Raw genomic sequence first — 14,442 nt, 5'->3', positions numbered from 1 at the left:
ATATATATATATATATGGCTTAGCTCCTTGCCAACACATGGTATGCACATTTTAGCAGGTTTTTCAACTCTCTATTTCACTTGCAGGTGACACTATCTCATAGGGTTACTGTAAAATTATCTGAGATGGTATATTTAAAGAACTATTAAAAGCACTACTAGAATGGTGTCCAGCATGGTCAATAAATGCTGACCTGTATTATTATTACATTTTAAGTATGCAAATGAAGTGAACTTATTTACATCACACATAAAAAGTCTTTTTCTTTGTTTCCCCTCCCCAATTTACTTACGTGCATTATCCCCTTCTGGAGGTTGATAAAAAGAAAGGCCCAATGATACTATGGCTGCAATTTCTAGTATAATTAAAGTGACATCTTGTAATGCTTCCCATACTAATTGAAGAAAGGTTTTTGGCTTTTTAGGAGGTATAAAATTCTTTCCAAACACTGCTTCTCTTCTCTCTATATCTGCAGGGTTTCCACTTAAACCTAGTGAAAAGAAACAAATTTCAGTGAAAGATTTCACTATTTACAAATGAAAATACCTATTTTATTCAAAACATATTCTTTACACTTTAGATTCCAATTCATAAGCTCCTATTGATAGGATTTTTATGCATTAGACCAAATGTACAGAATTTAAATCACTGAAAAATGTGTACAGTACTTTAAAAGGACATTTCAGGTAGACAGCTCAAGACGGGGTTAAGAATTTTCACTTTTCCAAACTGCTTATTTTTGATCAAACTACCTTATACCATCTTGTAGACTGCCAGAGACCAGAACTGATATGACAGTTGGATGGGTTTTATATTGGAATTAAACATTTCCCTGACCTTTACTTATGATGTTTTCCCTCCAAAAATGGGGAATTATGTATTTATTTGATTTACTTAACAGCATCTTGGTTAACTCAATCAGTGAAAATCTTTGATTTTCACTCTTATTTACTAAAGAACAATGAGAAGTTAATTTAAACTCTAAAACTTCTCTACTAAAATGTCTGTTAGACTTTGACTCATAAAAGATTTCCAAGTCACAAAAAACAGGAAACTTAGGGAGACTTTTCTTTTGAATTTTATTTTTAGGACTTCGTTCCAGCTTAAGAAATAGGTAGTGCTATTGACTGCACCCACAGTCACTGCATTGTAGGAAATAGCATTTATTGCCTGAAGCGTGGAAGTGGAGAGGTAAGAGGCTGAAAGAGAGTTGGATGAGTATCAATTTTGCCTTTCCTTCACCCCATCTAGCAGGTCCTCCTCTAATTTAACCTTGCTGATCCCATCAAACCTAGATATGTTCCCATATGAGAACACAGGCAGCAGTGACAAATGATTTGTTTCCTTAGGCTGTTTAAAAATATCAAAGAAGGAGGCAAAGGTACCAGAATGATACAATTTCCAATTTATCATAAATTTAAATTTGTAATTAATTTAGTTAGCTTAATCTCTTTTGCAGGGGGGGCAAGAGTTCATTCTAAGAGAACGACAGATTACTGGAAGGCTCTTGGTTTTTAGTGTTTCAGCTAGTAATCTCAATGTGGAGGCAGGCAGAGAGTAGGAGAGAGAACAAAGAAAGTATACTACTAGAGTAATAATAAGAAATGAATATAAACTTTTTAAAGTAATTATTTACTTTGTTAAAGGTATCAAGAAGATTCCAGAGATGTTTTCATTAGCAACTGTAACAAGGTCAGTCCATTCTGGGCAGAAAGCATTTTAGATTTTCTGATGACAAAAGTCATCATCTGAAAGCTTCCACAGAGCGCCCAGGCTTTGAGACAGAGTTTACCAGAAAGAAAGGAATCAAACAATTGTACTAATTGTGACCAGGGGAAAGACAGTATGAGAGAAGAAACTTGCAAATTATAATTTAGGATCTACACAGTTTCTTTGGACTAGAGCAATGCTCCCCAGTCACACCTGGCTGCAAGCAGTTAGCACTGGTCCCTGGTTTAACTGAGGGACAGGAAAATCAATGTAGTGATGTTTTCCACAAAACAAAATTAGTTTTAAAGAACTAAACCTTGCGGTGTTCTGAGATTATGTGTTTGCTGCTTTTTTAATTAAGTGTCCTTTCTTTCATAAAAAGATATTAAATAGTAAGTTTGTTTTGTCTTATATTTTAGTGATCTTACTAGCAAAAATAAAACACTGCATTCCTGCCCTGTGTCAGTCTCCAATTTTTTTCTAAGAAATCATCTGAAGTTACTGGTTCTATCAGTTTAACTCACACTTAATAGAACCTATCATTAATTACATATATAATACCTAGTAGTTTTAAATATCACCATTAACTATAAAAATAACTGACCAAAACTTACACTGGTTACAACAGAGGCCAATATTTTATGTTAATGCTGACAAAAACAGCCATAGACCTAAAGATAGCTTAAAAATGTAACTGGAGGGAATTTAGAAAATAAAAAAGCAGCTGGTCCTAAAGTTTACTGTAATTCTTCCATACCACCACCAAGCACACAACATCAATAAGGTCATAACAGAAGACCTAGATTCCAGTTTACCTACTGAAATTCTGCACATGTGACTTTAACTTTTGTAGCAGTTGGGGGAAGGGCATTAATTTTTGTTGGTGTAACTTACAAAGTTGTTTGGAAGGGCCTGAGAAGAAGATACAAAGTATCAAATCATAAACTACAGAGTAATAGCTATTAAGTAAGGGGATGGCAAGTTACAAACTAACCACTACAGGTTTCAATTACACTTGGGGGGGCAATTAATTTCCATTAATATAAAAGAATAAACTTATATAATCTAAATATAATGAAGGGTTTTATAACAATAGTCTGTTCCCCACCAGATACTACTTCAAGGGACTATTTTACATCTGAGGAATCACTGGGAACAAGTTATACATTCAGCAAACTTAAATTATACTGGAGGGAAACAAAGAGACAAAGTAACATAGAAAAGACTAGTATTTATTCTAAGTGTAACAGAAACCTTTCTAAAACGGAAGGGTTTTAAAGCACTGCAGTAATAACTGATCTTATTTTAATTGTTGTGTGGAGTATAAAATGAAGAGTTCAAGAGCGTGGGGAAAAGATGTACTCTGCAGTACAAAGAGATGTTGGTGGCTTGAATCTGAGTTTTTAGTTGGATCTGCCAATTATCTTGTAAAAAGATCAGAGAGAACTTGCTAAAGGACTGGATGTGGATGAAAGAAAGAGAAAAAATAAAGAACAGTATCTAGATTTTTGGGGGGTGGGGGTATATACATTTAAATGGATGGATAGTAAAGACATTTCCCAAGATAGAGCAGGCTTTGGGAATTGCAGAATTAAGTGGAAAAAGAGAGGCAGGAGTTAATGGTTTTCATTTTAAAGATTTACACAAGAGATGCCAAACAAGTGGAGAAGTCTATAGACAGCTGGCTAGCCATATCTGGAACTCAGAGGTCAAATCAGAGAATAATCAATGTATAGATGATTCTGGAGCCATGGGCCCAGTGAGGGCTCCCAGAAAGCAGACAAGAGAAAAGAGCTGAGGCTAGAGCCTTGGAACCCTCCCAACATTTGAAGGTCAGATAGGGGAAGAAAAGCCAAAGACAACCCAAAGAAATATGTGGGGATGAGGGGGAGGGGTTCCAAAACAGGCTCATATAATACTATGGAAGCCTAGGAAAGGAGAGGTTTTTTTTAAAAAGATGAAGATAATGTGGATGAATGTATCAAAGGAGTAGGGTTGAAGACTGAGACTGGCTTTCACTAGATGGAGGCTGATGACCTTGATAAGAAATCTTACAGCGGAGTGTCACGAAGAAAGTCTGATTAGAAAGAACTGAAGAGAGAATAAGAATTAGAAAGTGAGTGGAAACTATGATCATAAAACTTCTTCTGGAGTATGATACAGCAGAGAAAAATAAAGCAGTAAAAGTGAATTAAAGTGGGTAAGTAAAACCCATTAGGTTTTTAAAAAGATGAGTGATAGATATTAGGGCAAGCAATTTACCAGTGGAAATAATCAAATAGAGAAGACAACACAAGAGACACAGGCTAACACTAGAGTTAACACCTTGGAAGAGGCAAGGGGAATGGAATCCACAGTGTTAAGTGTTAGCCTGCTCTAAGTGCAGGAGGAGGCTTCCACTGTTAAGAGAGAGAAAGCAAAGTTCTTAGAGGAAAGAAGATAGCTAAGCTGATGAAACTGGTAATGAGACTACATGGTCCGAGTTTTAAAAATAGAGTACATATGACATGAAATCATTAAGTATAACATGAATAAATAAAACAACAGATCTTCTGCCTAGTCCCACTGGCTCAGTTGATGGCAGTGTAGCAACAATGAGGCAAAGGGCATGTTTAGCACTGATTTCCTCATGGCCCAGTTATCTTCACAAACAGAAAATATATTTTTAAAAACCATCAAAAGTAGCTGTAAAAATGAGTAAAGAAAACCTGATTTAAAATGGAGCTGGGGTAGGGGGGCGCACCTGGGTGGCTCAGTCGTTTTAAGCGTCTGCCTTCAGCTCAGGTCATGATCCCAGGATCCTGGGATCGAGCCCCACAATGGGCTCCCTGCTCAGTGGGAAGCCTGCTTCTCCCTCTCCCACTCCCCTTGCTTGTGTTCTCTCTCTCTCTCTTTCTCTCATTAAATAAATAGAATCTTTTAAAAAAATAAACAAACTGGAGCTGGGATGCTATGAAGGGACAGTTGTCATACATGTAGCGCTCATGTCAACTTAATGACCAACAGGGAGGAGGAAGATTTCCACTTGCTTCGGGAACCACAAACTGCCCACCACTTGCAGCCAGTGAGAAACTGCCACAACCTTAAGCTCTTGCTCTTCTTCAATGAAGCTATGTTGAAAACACCTCTGTCTCCTCTCAGAACCTACTAAAAGCTAGCCTCCCCTCTGTCTCTTCAGACCTGCCCTATGGTTCACCATAGTCTGCCTGCCCTGACTTGCAATGCCACTGTTATTCCTGAATAAATTTATATTTGTTTAATTAAATTACCATGTGTTTCATTTAAGGTTGATATTACCTGGTGTCAGAAGTGGGCTGGGAAGGAGCTGAACCCCTAGGGAATAATGACCCTCACAACTCTTTTGTGTTCCACTTGTGCCCCTTGCACTCTTCATTTCTGTGAGTTGTCTTTTTCCTTTTGGTTCAGTGAGTGTCCTCTGAGAGTCAAGCTCCCGCCTTCTGGTTCAGCTCTCTGACTTTATCTGGGGTCTGCTTTTGTGAAGGTACTACCCTTCTTGGTGAGAACTCTTTTGTTTTCTGTACTTTTACTCTTAGTGGGATCCTTAAAATCCAGCAAGTTAAGCAAGCCACCTCCTGGCATATCTGCCTATTTTATGTCTAAAAACTATGGTTCCAAATCTTTCGATAAAGATTTGTTGTAAAAGGCTAATGAAAAAGTGAAGATCTAAGAGGTACATAAACAAAGGCTGTAAGACTGACATAATACTCATACTGCTCCCCTCTTTCTTCCTTTGAGTACTCATTCTAGTAATCCTGTCTGAATTGCCTTTCTACTCTGAAGAGCCTATTAAACAATTACCTTTTCAAGTAAGACCACCTGAAGCTATAGGCAATTCTCCTCAGGCATCCTTCATTTTTTGGTCAAAGGCCACACTAAAGACTAAACTAAGGGCTATAGTTAAATAATTTCTTAAACTCATAGAAAATTCTCTAACATTTTAATAGTTGGATTAACTCCAGAGATTAGTGGATATACAAAAAGGCAGAAAATAATACTGGAGGCGCTGGTTGGTGCCTGATAAGAAATTTTGTTAAGGTGCTCTCCTCTATGCTGAGGATAATGCAGTTGGATGGGTAGATCAAGCTATGATGTCATTTAAGCTGCAACCCAATTCTTTGAGGAATTGAGAGCAACTATCCTTATCTTACAAATCTTTGTAAAAACTAGAAATGTGACTCTAGAGGCAGTTCAAAGTTGGCCCATTTCTTTTTACCAATCCCCAAACCTCCCCTATTGATCTTTAAAGGCTTGTAACCTGCATTCTTCCTCGTGCCTCTGAGGTGTAAATGCTAAAGTACAAACTTCAGGGAAGTAATTCTTACCAGAAGAAAAACAAAAGGGGAAAGGTCGTTTAAAACTGCTTTAGCCATATGAACAGGTAGTCTTAACTTACTCCAACTACCAGAAAACTAAGATCCAACTTTTATAATGAAGAAAGTAGAAACCATGAGGTCTCTGTTTATGTTTAAGCATATCTATATGTGTGTTGTATATATGTAGCATTTTCTACCGCCAACAGAATTACTAAAATTAATTTGTAAAAGAGTTCAATTTAGCTGACTCAAATGTGAATTAAGTATTCATAGAAATTTTCAAAAATATAATAGAAAGTAACCCAAATGCTTTTCAGGTTTTTGGGACAATCTGTGTCAAATAAAAGCTAGCTTAACTTTGGCTTCACTAAAATAAGCATGTCTTCAGAGTTACCAGCAATAAACATAATGTAGACATACAACTTCTATTCTACTGGTTTTACTAATCAAATAAATTCATGTTGTATCTGTTAGAAAATTTGCCAACAAGAATGGCTGAGTCTAATGTCTCATGAAGCTTTAGTGGGTAACTAAACATAATTGTTAAGAATGAGTAAACTAAACAGATGTAAGTAGGATAAAAAAGGTTCTTAGGTGAACTTTTCAAATAATCTCCCCAAATCTTTTTGGTAACCTGAAACCTTAAAGTTTGGCTAAATTAAGTGATGAGTTAAGCTAAATTCATTAAATAGATCATTTCCAAGTAAGATAAAATATTGAAACACAGATTACTGAACATATAGGCTTTTTTGCTTCATTTTACAGAGGAACTAAAGATATTTGAGTCTAATAATAAAGATGTTTTAGGCATGCTTAAAAATATTCTATGAAAAAAGCATGTTTCCAGCAATCATAAAAAAGTATGTCTGCCAATTCACAGAATGCTAATGTAAAGGCCAGTTCAGAATTGTTTACTTCTTAATTAAGGTTGCTAAGGGTTAAGAATTCTAATTAATGTGTGTGCTTAAAGCTACTAGAAATAATAAGTGAAACATCTCCATATGCAAAAAAAATCGTATATGGGCTTTTGGTAAAAGAAGGTAGAAAGGAATAGACATGCACTTTTTTAAAAATATTTTATTTATTTGGGAGGGAGAGAGAGAGAGAGAATGCAAGCAGGGGGAAGGGGCAGAAAGGGAGAAGCAGAGCCAAATGCGGGACTTGATCCCAGAACCCTGGGATCATGACCTGAGCTCAAGGCAGATGCTTAACCGATTTAGCCACCCAGGTGCCCAGACATGCACTTTTGTTGAGGGAAAGTCTGTTATAAAGTGAGGCTGGTGGGTGCCTGGGTGGCTCAGGTGGTTAAGCGACCACCTTTGGCTCAGGTCATGATCCTGGAGTCCCAGAATCGAGTTCCGCATTGGGCTCCCTGCTGAGCAGGGAGTCGGCTTCTCCCTCTCACCCTCCCCCTCTCGTGCTCGCTCACTCTCTCAAATAAATAAATAAAATCTTATAAAAAAATTTTAAAAGTAAGTCTGGTTATTTAAAAAGGGAAAGAGATGGGGCACCTGGGTGGCTTGGTGGTTGAGCCTTCCGATCGGTCATGATTCCAGGGTCCTGGGATAGAGCCTGCATCTGGCTCCCTGCTCGGCAGGAAGCCTGCTTCTCCCTCTCACAATCTCCCTGCTTGTGTTCCCTCTCTTGCTATCTGTCAAATAAATAAAATCTTAAAAAGGGGGGGGGGGAGGCTGGTTATTTGAAAAGAACAAAGATAGGATAAAATCTGAATGTAAAAAAGAAAGTTGTAGGTTTTTGGAAAAGGAATCTTTGAATAGAGATTTTAATGTGTGGTCAAGCTAGTTAGGATTAAAATAAATTTATTTAAAAATGAGTTTTAGTCTGGGACACCTAGGTGGCTCAGTCGGCTAAATATCTGACTTTGGCTCAGGTCATGATCTCAGGGTCCTGGGATCCAGCCCTGCGTCAGGCTCCTGCTCATTACAGAGTCTGCTTCTCCCTCTCCCTTTGCCCCTCCCCTCTGCTTGTGCTCACTTTGTGCTCTCTCTCAAATAAAATCTTTAGAAAAAATGAGTTTTAATATCAAAACTACAGTGGTACAAAATTAAATTTTTTCCCTCTGTTTAAAAGAACAATGTTTTCTTACATTTCTTATCTGCCCTTAATAAGATATTGTAAACAAAGGTTTTTCTTTACTTTTAATGTAATCTGCTAGAAAGACTGTGTGTTTTGTCCTCATCACGTCTTTGATTCCTTTTTTAAAAAGTTCACTATTTTCAAAATTAAAGAAGCTAAGGCTTTTTACAACTATTTAACTTTGTCTTTTCCCGCAAAGTCTTTGTCACTTTGGTTAAAGCGATACCTAAGTATTATTTCACAGTGACCTATCATCCTAAGTGTCCCAGCCTTTTGATATTTTTGACAAACTTCCCCAAAATCAAATTCTAAAGGAAATATTCTAACCTTGAATTAACTTTAGGTTTTTACAGAAGGTCCCTGGAACATACCAAAGGATCTGTTCTCCTTATAAAGAGGGAGATGTTAAACTAATTAGACTTATTTGGTATGTTAAATTACATGGGAAGTATTGTCAAATAGGTGATGTTAAACCTTCTTAGAATATATTTGTGTGGAAATACATTATTAATGTAGCAAAAATAGCATGTAATTTCTAAAGATCTCATATGTCCTTATATCACGTTAACACTTGTAATTCTAGTTACTATCTTAAAGTATCTGTCACAAAAATAACCAAATTTCTTTCTCGGCTGCATTATAATGAACTCTCATCAGGCCTTTAGCCATGGCCATTTTTAAGTCTTTTGGACACTTACAGACAGTTATTGTTTTACTCTGATGCTTTTACAAGTGTTCCTGCAAAAGTACTTCATCTTCAAAGAGATTCAAGAAAGGACAGTTCTCTGATAACTTTAAGGTAATAAAACTGAATTGGGTAAGAATTTCCAGATCTAGTGGCAAACTGAATTCAAGCAGAACAAGAATTGAAAACATGAGACTGAATGAACTGAGGAGGAGGATTATAATTTTTATGACTTCTTGTTTAAACATTCTTGGTTCTCTAATGTTTTGCTTCTTCAGATTTTAGGAAACCTTTTTCTCTTTCTCTTAAGCTATCAACAATTTGGTGATATGCACCTCTGTCAATAAAGATAAAACATTTACTTTTTCTCTCCACATGATCCCTCCAAAATTTGGAAACTGTTAGTATTTTAATCTTCATGACAATTATTTGCATAAATTCAGTAAGAATCTGTTCTCCTTGTATCAGGACAGAGAAACATTGGTTATATTACCAAAGTTTTGACTGGAATGTCATATTTGAGAAATGTGCATACATTCAGATAGAACAAAAGAGTCTTAAGGAGCGAAGCTTGACTTTAAGGAACCAATGAAATCCTACGAAGGAAAAATCAACCTGGTACCTTGCTTACAAAATTCCAGCAAAGCAGTCTTAAAAAGAGCTTAGATGGTTAATCATATTCTTGCTTCACTATTATAAATAATCAGGCAAAGTTTAATGCAAAGAAATAGTTTTTTATAAAAAATGAGGGTACTTGCAGAGAGAAGAAATTATGTTTACTCCTTTGTCTACTTTAGATTCTAATCCTGTTAATTGTCTTTGAGTTTCTGTTACATACTTGTAAACTGGACTGGATCCTCAATTCTAGTTTCCTCAAAAATCTGGCTATAATTCTCTAAAGTAATATTTCCAATTTTCTCTCACACTTTTGATTTGTAATCAGTAAGAACAAAGACTGCCCATGAATGTACTTGGAAGGGACTCTATAGCAGGTCCTCCTCACTACCCATATGGCAGCCAAACCTTGGGGACTTAAACCTGCGTATCTCATGGATGAAGAAGGCACCATCTGACATCTGGTCCTGCACAGATGCTAGAGACCTCCCAATCAAACGAACTAGAAAAAGAAGTAGCTGTCATAAAGGCTGACTCCTCCCCTGATGCTGAATCAAGACTTCATAGTTTAAACATGAAACTTTTTTTTCCTTCTCTTTCACTTTGGCAATGGCCTAGAAAGAGAACACTTTCACCCATTTCTCAAGGCCATTGCTCAAGGAGGGGTTTGCCTTTCACACTGCCGGATTTATCATTAAAATCTCTTACCTATTAACAGTGCCACCCGAGTAAGTGAGAGTGATTTGTGTCCCAACTGGATTTATGTTTGTGGTGGTTATCATTCTCCCAGCGCCTATAAATGCCTCAACAACTGGTACATATCAAGGCAAGGCCTTTTGAGTTATCTGACTGTGCTCCTAACTTTCTGCAAACCAACTAAGGCACCTTCTTTGGTCAGATTCCCTGTATTGACACCGTCAAATGAGAAAGGACCTAGCAGGAGGCTTTCATGATTCAGGATTCACTTCCTGTGGCAGGGTCATACTTCCCCAGTTAGGAGTAAAAGTAAACAAGAATATGATCAGAAATCTCTCCTTTACTCTTGGAGATATTGCAGAATTAGTAGCCAAGACAATAGCTGCCCAAAAAAGAACCTTAGACTCTCTGGTCAAAGTTGATAATAGGACAGTCCTTGATTATCTTCTACTGAGCAAGGAGGTGTCTGTGCTGTGGCCAACACCACCTGCTGCACCTGGATTAACACTTCTGGGGAAGTTAAAACTCAGTTACATAAGATCATTGAGCAACCCACTTGGCTTAAAAAGCAAGTTGACCAGCCAACCTGGAATTTCCTAGTCAGCACTAGGAGAGTTGGTGGCAACAGCAGGACCAAAGATTTCCAACAGCTCTGGAGACAACGAGAAATACAGGCGTGGTATCCACAAACCCCTTTTTGAGTTCCGTCCTTCCTGCTATTTCTGAAGGCCATGAAAATAATGTAGCAAACAGAATGTTAGCTCAAGGCTTTGAGATGATCCAATGTTTATAAGCTTGATAAGATATGAATTCATGAATAGGAAATCCCTGACAGCCCCTCCTTCTATCTTCCCTGTTACTCAAAGGTGGCCTCCACGGTTTCCACTCGCTACTTAGTCCCCACTCCCCCACCCTGATACGGGACATGACTCTTGGAAAAGGTCCTTCTAAGCACCAAAAGACACAGAAAGACAAAAATATTTCAATCAAAAAGAATAACCTGATGCTTAATCAGTGATGCTTTCTCAGAAAGATCTTAATCAAAAAGGGAAAACATGAAAATGAATCAAGGAAATCTAATTTAAAAATGTAGTCAGGAAGCCATGAAGGGAGAGTTCTCATGCACGTAGCACTCGTCTCAACTTACATGGCCAGCAGAAAGGAGGAAGATTTCCACATGCCTCCGTAACAGCAAACTGCCCACCGCTTGCAGCCAGTGAGAAACCACTACAACCTCGCACTCCTGTTCTTCTCCAATTAAGTTATATTCCAAACAACGCTCCTCAATTTCCTCCCAGAACCTAATAACAGCTAGTCTCCCCCACTTTGCCTCCTTGGACTTGGCCATGGCTTGCCATAGTCTGCAAGTCCTGAACTGCAATTCCCCTGCTACTCTCAGACAGACTCATCTTTGTTTAATTAAATTACCATTTGTTTTATTTAAGGTTGACAGTCTCAGAATTATGTGCCTCTGGGGTCGGATTCACCACTGTGGGAAGTGGGGGGGGGCTATTTTCATTCTATGAATAGATAATGGCTTGAGTATTGTGTATATTATTTGGAAAAGACATAAAATTCAAAATTTTATCAATAGCTGGATGTTTTAATAAGAAAATGTAGCACCACAACTGCTGCCACTAATAAAATCGTGTGTCAGTTTAGGCAATGAAGAGGGGAAAATACTGGAACGGGCTTAACTGAAAATCATGGCTACTACACAGCAAACACCACAGTCTTATCAAGTTCTGTATGTATGTCTGCCTGTGAGAGAGAGAGAGAGAGAGAGAGAGAGAGAGAGACAGACGGTGGTGGTGACGGTAACTGTAGCAGCCACCCTGACTTCTCCAAGTGAAGGTTGCAGGAAAACATGCAGACCTAGAAAGCATGGGAAAACTTATGTTTATGTGCATTCTTCTTGGGAAACAAACTAGTACTCCCAATTTCAAAAGAGAAGACCACTCCTCAATTTAGGAATCACTGGTCTAAAGTGAAACTTTCACATTCATTTCCACAGGCCAGGCACTGCGATGGGCATTAAGTAAGCATACAAGGGGAAGTGATCAGACAGCATGCCTTTCTCTGGCACTTGCCCTCAAAGAACTTAGTTTAGTGGGGCAAGCTGACAAGTAACCAGTTAATCATGGCTCAGTGTGTTTAGTATTATGATGGGGTGGTAAGGAACCAGAATCCAAAATTAAGGGGGTGGGGGTAGAGGAGGAAATTCTAAGGTATCTAATTTGAGGTCTTAAGAATGATTAAGAGATAGGGCGCCTGGCTGGCTCAGTGGGCATGCAACTCTTGATCTCAGGGTGTGGAGCTTACTTAAAAAAATAATCATAAATAAAATTAAAGTAAATAAATGGAGTAGCAAGAACCCCACTAGGCTACTCTGTACCACTGTTCTTAAAAAAAAAAAAAAAAAAAGAATGATTAAATGATAAAAGAGTCATAGGAAGGATGAGGTACAGTGTTTTAGGTGAAGAGACAGTATTTAAGAGACCCAGGAACAAGAGTGACCTTGGCACAATAGTACTTAAGAAAACTGAAAATTCTGCTATGCCTCAACACTGAAGAGAAGAGTTGGAAAGAAGAAATGAGATAAGAGGGGTCAGATCCCCCCAAAAGATCTGTTAACCTAAGCAAGAGGTCAGAACTTCATTCTAAGGCCAATGCAAAACCATACCAGCTGTAAGCAGGAAAGTGACAAGCAACATACAAGGGAGACGGAAAAAAACACCAGCAAGTATGCTGTTACCTCAATTACCATAAAAGAAGTCAGTGGCCTCAAACAGGAGAGTGTGGATGCAGAGCAGCAGATACCCTTGGGTTAAGACCAATTTAGGAGTTAGGATTTCTAGGTCTTGTTGACCCAGAGAATGAGAGTGGGTCAAGTCTCCTGTCAAAGTCCAGGCCACCTAAAAGATGGATAATGGTTTCAATGGAAATGGGAAAAAGAGTATGCTTTCAGAACAGTCTGGAAAAGTTGAGAAAATAAGATGTCTATAATGAATCAAGTTTTCAGGCCCAAAGTTCGGGGCAAAAATCTGGACTAGAGCTACAGATTTAGAAACCACCAGCATCCAGATGATGTGTGCAGTCTTGGGAGTACATGACATCACCCAAGGAGTGTAGATAAACAGGAGGGTGTGGAGATGAACTGAAACCTGAGGCCCACCAACATCTAAAGGAAAGCACAGAAGGCTGATACACAACTGGCCAGGTAGGAAGAAAGAAAGCCCTAAGAATCTAGTATTATGAAAGCCAGAACAGAACAGTTTAAAAAGGAAACATAGGGGCACCTGGCTGGCTCAGCTGGAACAGCAGGCAACTCCTGATCTTGAGATCTTGAGGTCATGTGTTTGAGCCTCATGTTGGGTATAGAGATTACTAAAATAAATAAACCTTAAAAAATTAAAAAATAAAAAGGAAATATGTCTATTGCACTCAGAAAACCAAACTTTAAAAAAAAACAAACCAAAAACTCTAGCACTATGCTACTTCAGACTCTATCTTAAAGTACAACTTTAATAAGTATATGCAACAAAGTTAGTAGTCAGTGTTACAACTATCTTCAAAAAATTCTTGAGCAATGAAACTAGTGACCTGAACAGGCATTAAATTAAATGTATAATTCTCTATTACAGCAGCAATAAATTTCTAGGGCAAGATCATGCAGGATTATCAATATAAAACCCTTGTTGGTAACTCCATTAAGTATTAAAATATACATGGCTGACATATCGTGGCAATGGAAATCCTTGCTGAGTGCCTGAAAAAAAGCTGTACCAACCGGTATAACCAAGCACATCCATCAGGGCATCAGAGGATTCTTGTGGTAGCCTATAAGTCAACAATGATTCATGCTGGGCAAAGGGCTGATTTTTTTTTTTTTTTTTTTACAGAGTTAAAATATATTTCCATGTGGGAATATTAGTTTTATTATATTACATCATAAAGACCTGGTCAAAGCACACCATTACTAACAGCCTTACTTCCAGGAGGGCAAATATAAATTGCCATCTGAAACATTATGGAAACATTAGTCAGCCAGGGACAATTACTGTTGACTTTACCCTGCTTCCTACCACATAACTCTTTTGTTTTTTTCTACCACTGTTTCCTTTTCTTACTCCCTTTGCTTTTTTTCCTGTTGCACCTAATTTTAGCAACTACCACTTAAAAAGCTTGGTGTCTCATTTACTTTCCTGCCCCTTTACAAGGCCACGAAGCCATCCATGCCTCTTACAGAATACCACTCAGTACCCGTCTTTAATTGATATGCATTCACTGTTATCCTTTATTTAG

General features: G+C 37.9%; 1 protein-coding gene across 3 annotated transcripts in view; it reads right to left on the bottom strand.

Moving 5' to 3' along the window:
- Positions 1 to 14,442, bottom strand: part of ATP2B1 (ATPase plasma membrane Ca2+ transporting 1) — a 122,466-nt gene that overhangs the window by 50,928 nt on the left and 57,096 nt on the right. For all 3 annotated transcript variants that reach the window (XM_073900527.1, XM_073900528.1, XM_025882349.2), the window contains exon 3: positions 293 to 490. In XM_073900527.1, coding sequence (XP_073756628.1) covers positions 293 to 490 — 198 coding nt within the window. The remainder of the gene's footprint in view (positions 1 to 292; positions 491 to 14,442) is intronic.

The sequence above is a fragment of the Callorhinus ursinus genome, unplaced genomic scaffold (assembly GCF_003265705.2).
Source record: "Callorhinus ursinus isolate GAN/ISIS: 27379988/994484 unplaced genomic scaffold, GSC_fseal_2.0 scaffold14, whole genome shotgun sequence".
NCBI lineage: Eukaryota > Metazoa > Chordata > Mammalia > Carnivora > Otariidae > Callorhinus > Callorhinus ursinus.
The sequence above is the reverse complement of the archived record's forward strand: the minus strand, read 5'-3'. Positions and strand labels throughout refer to the sequence as shown.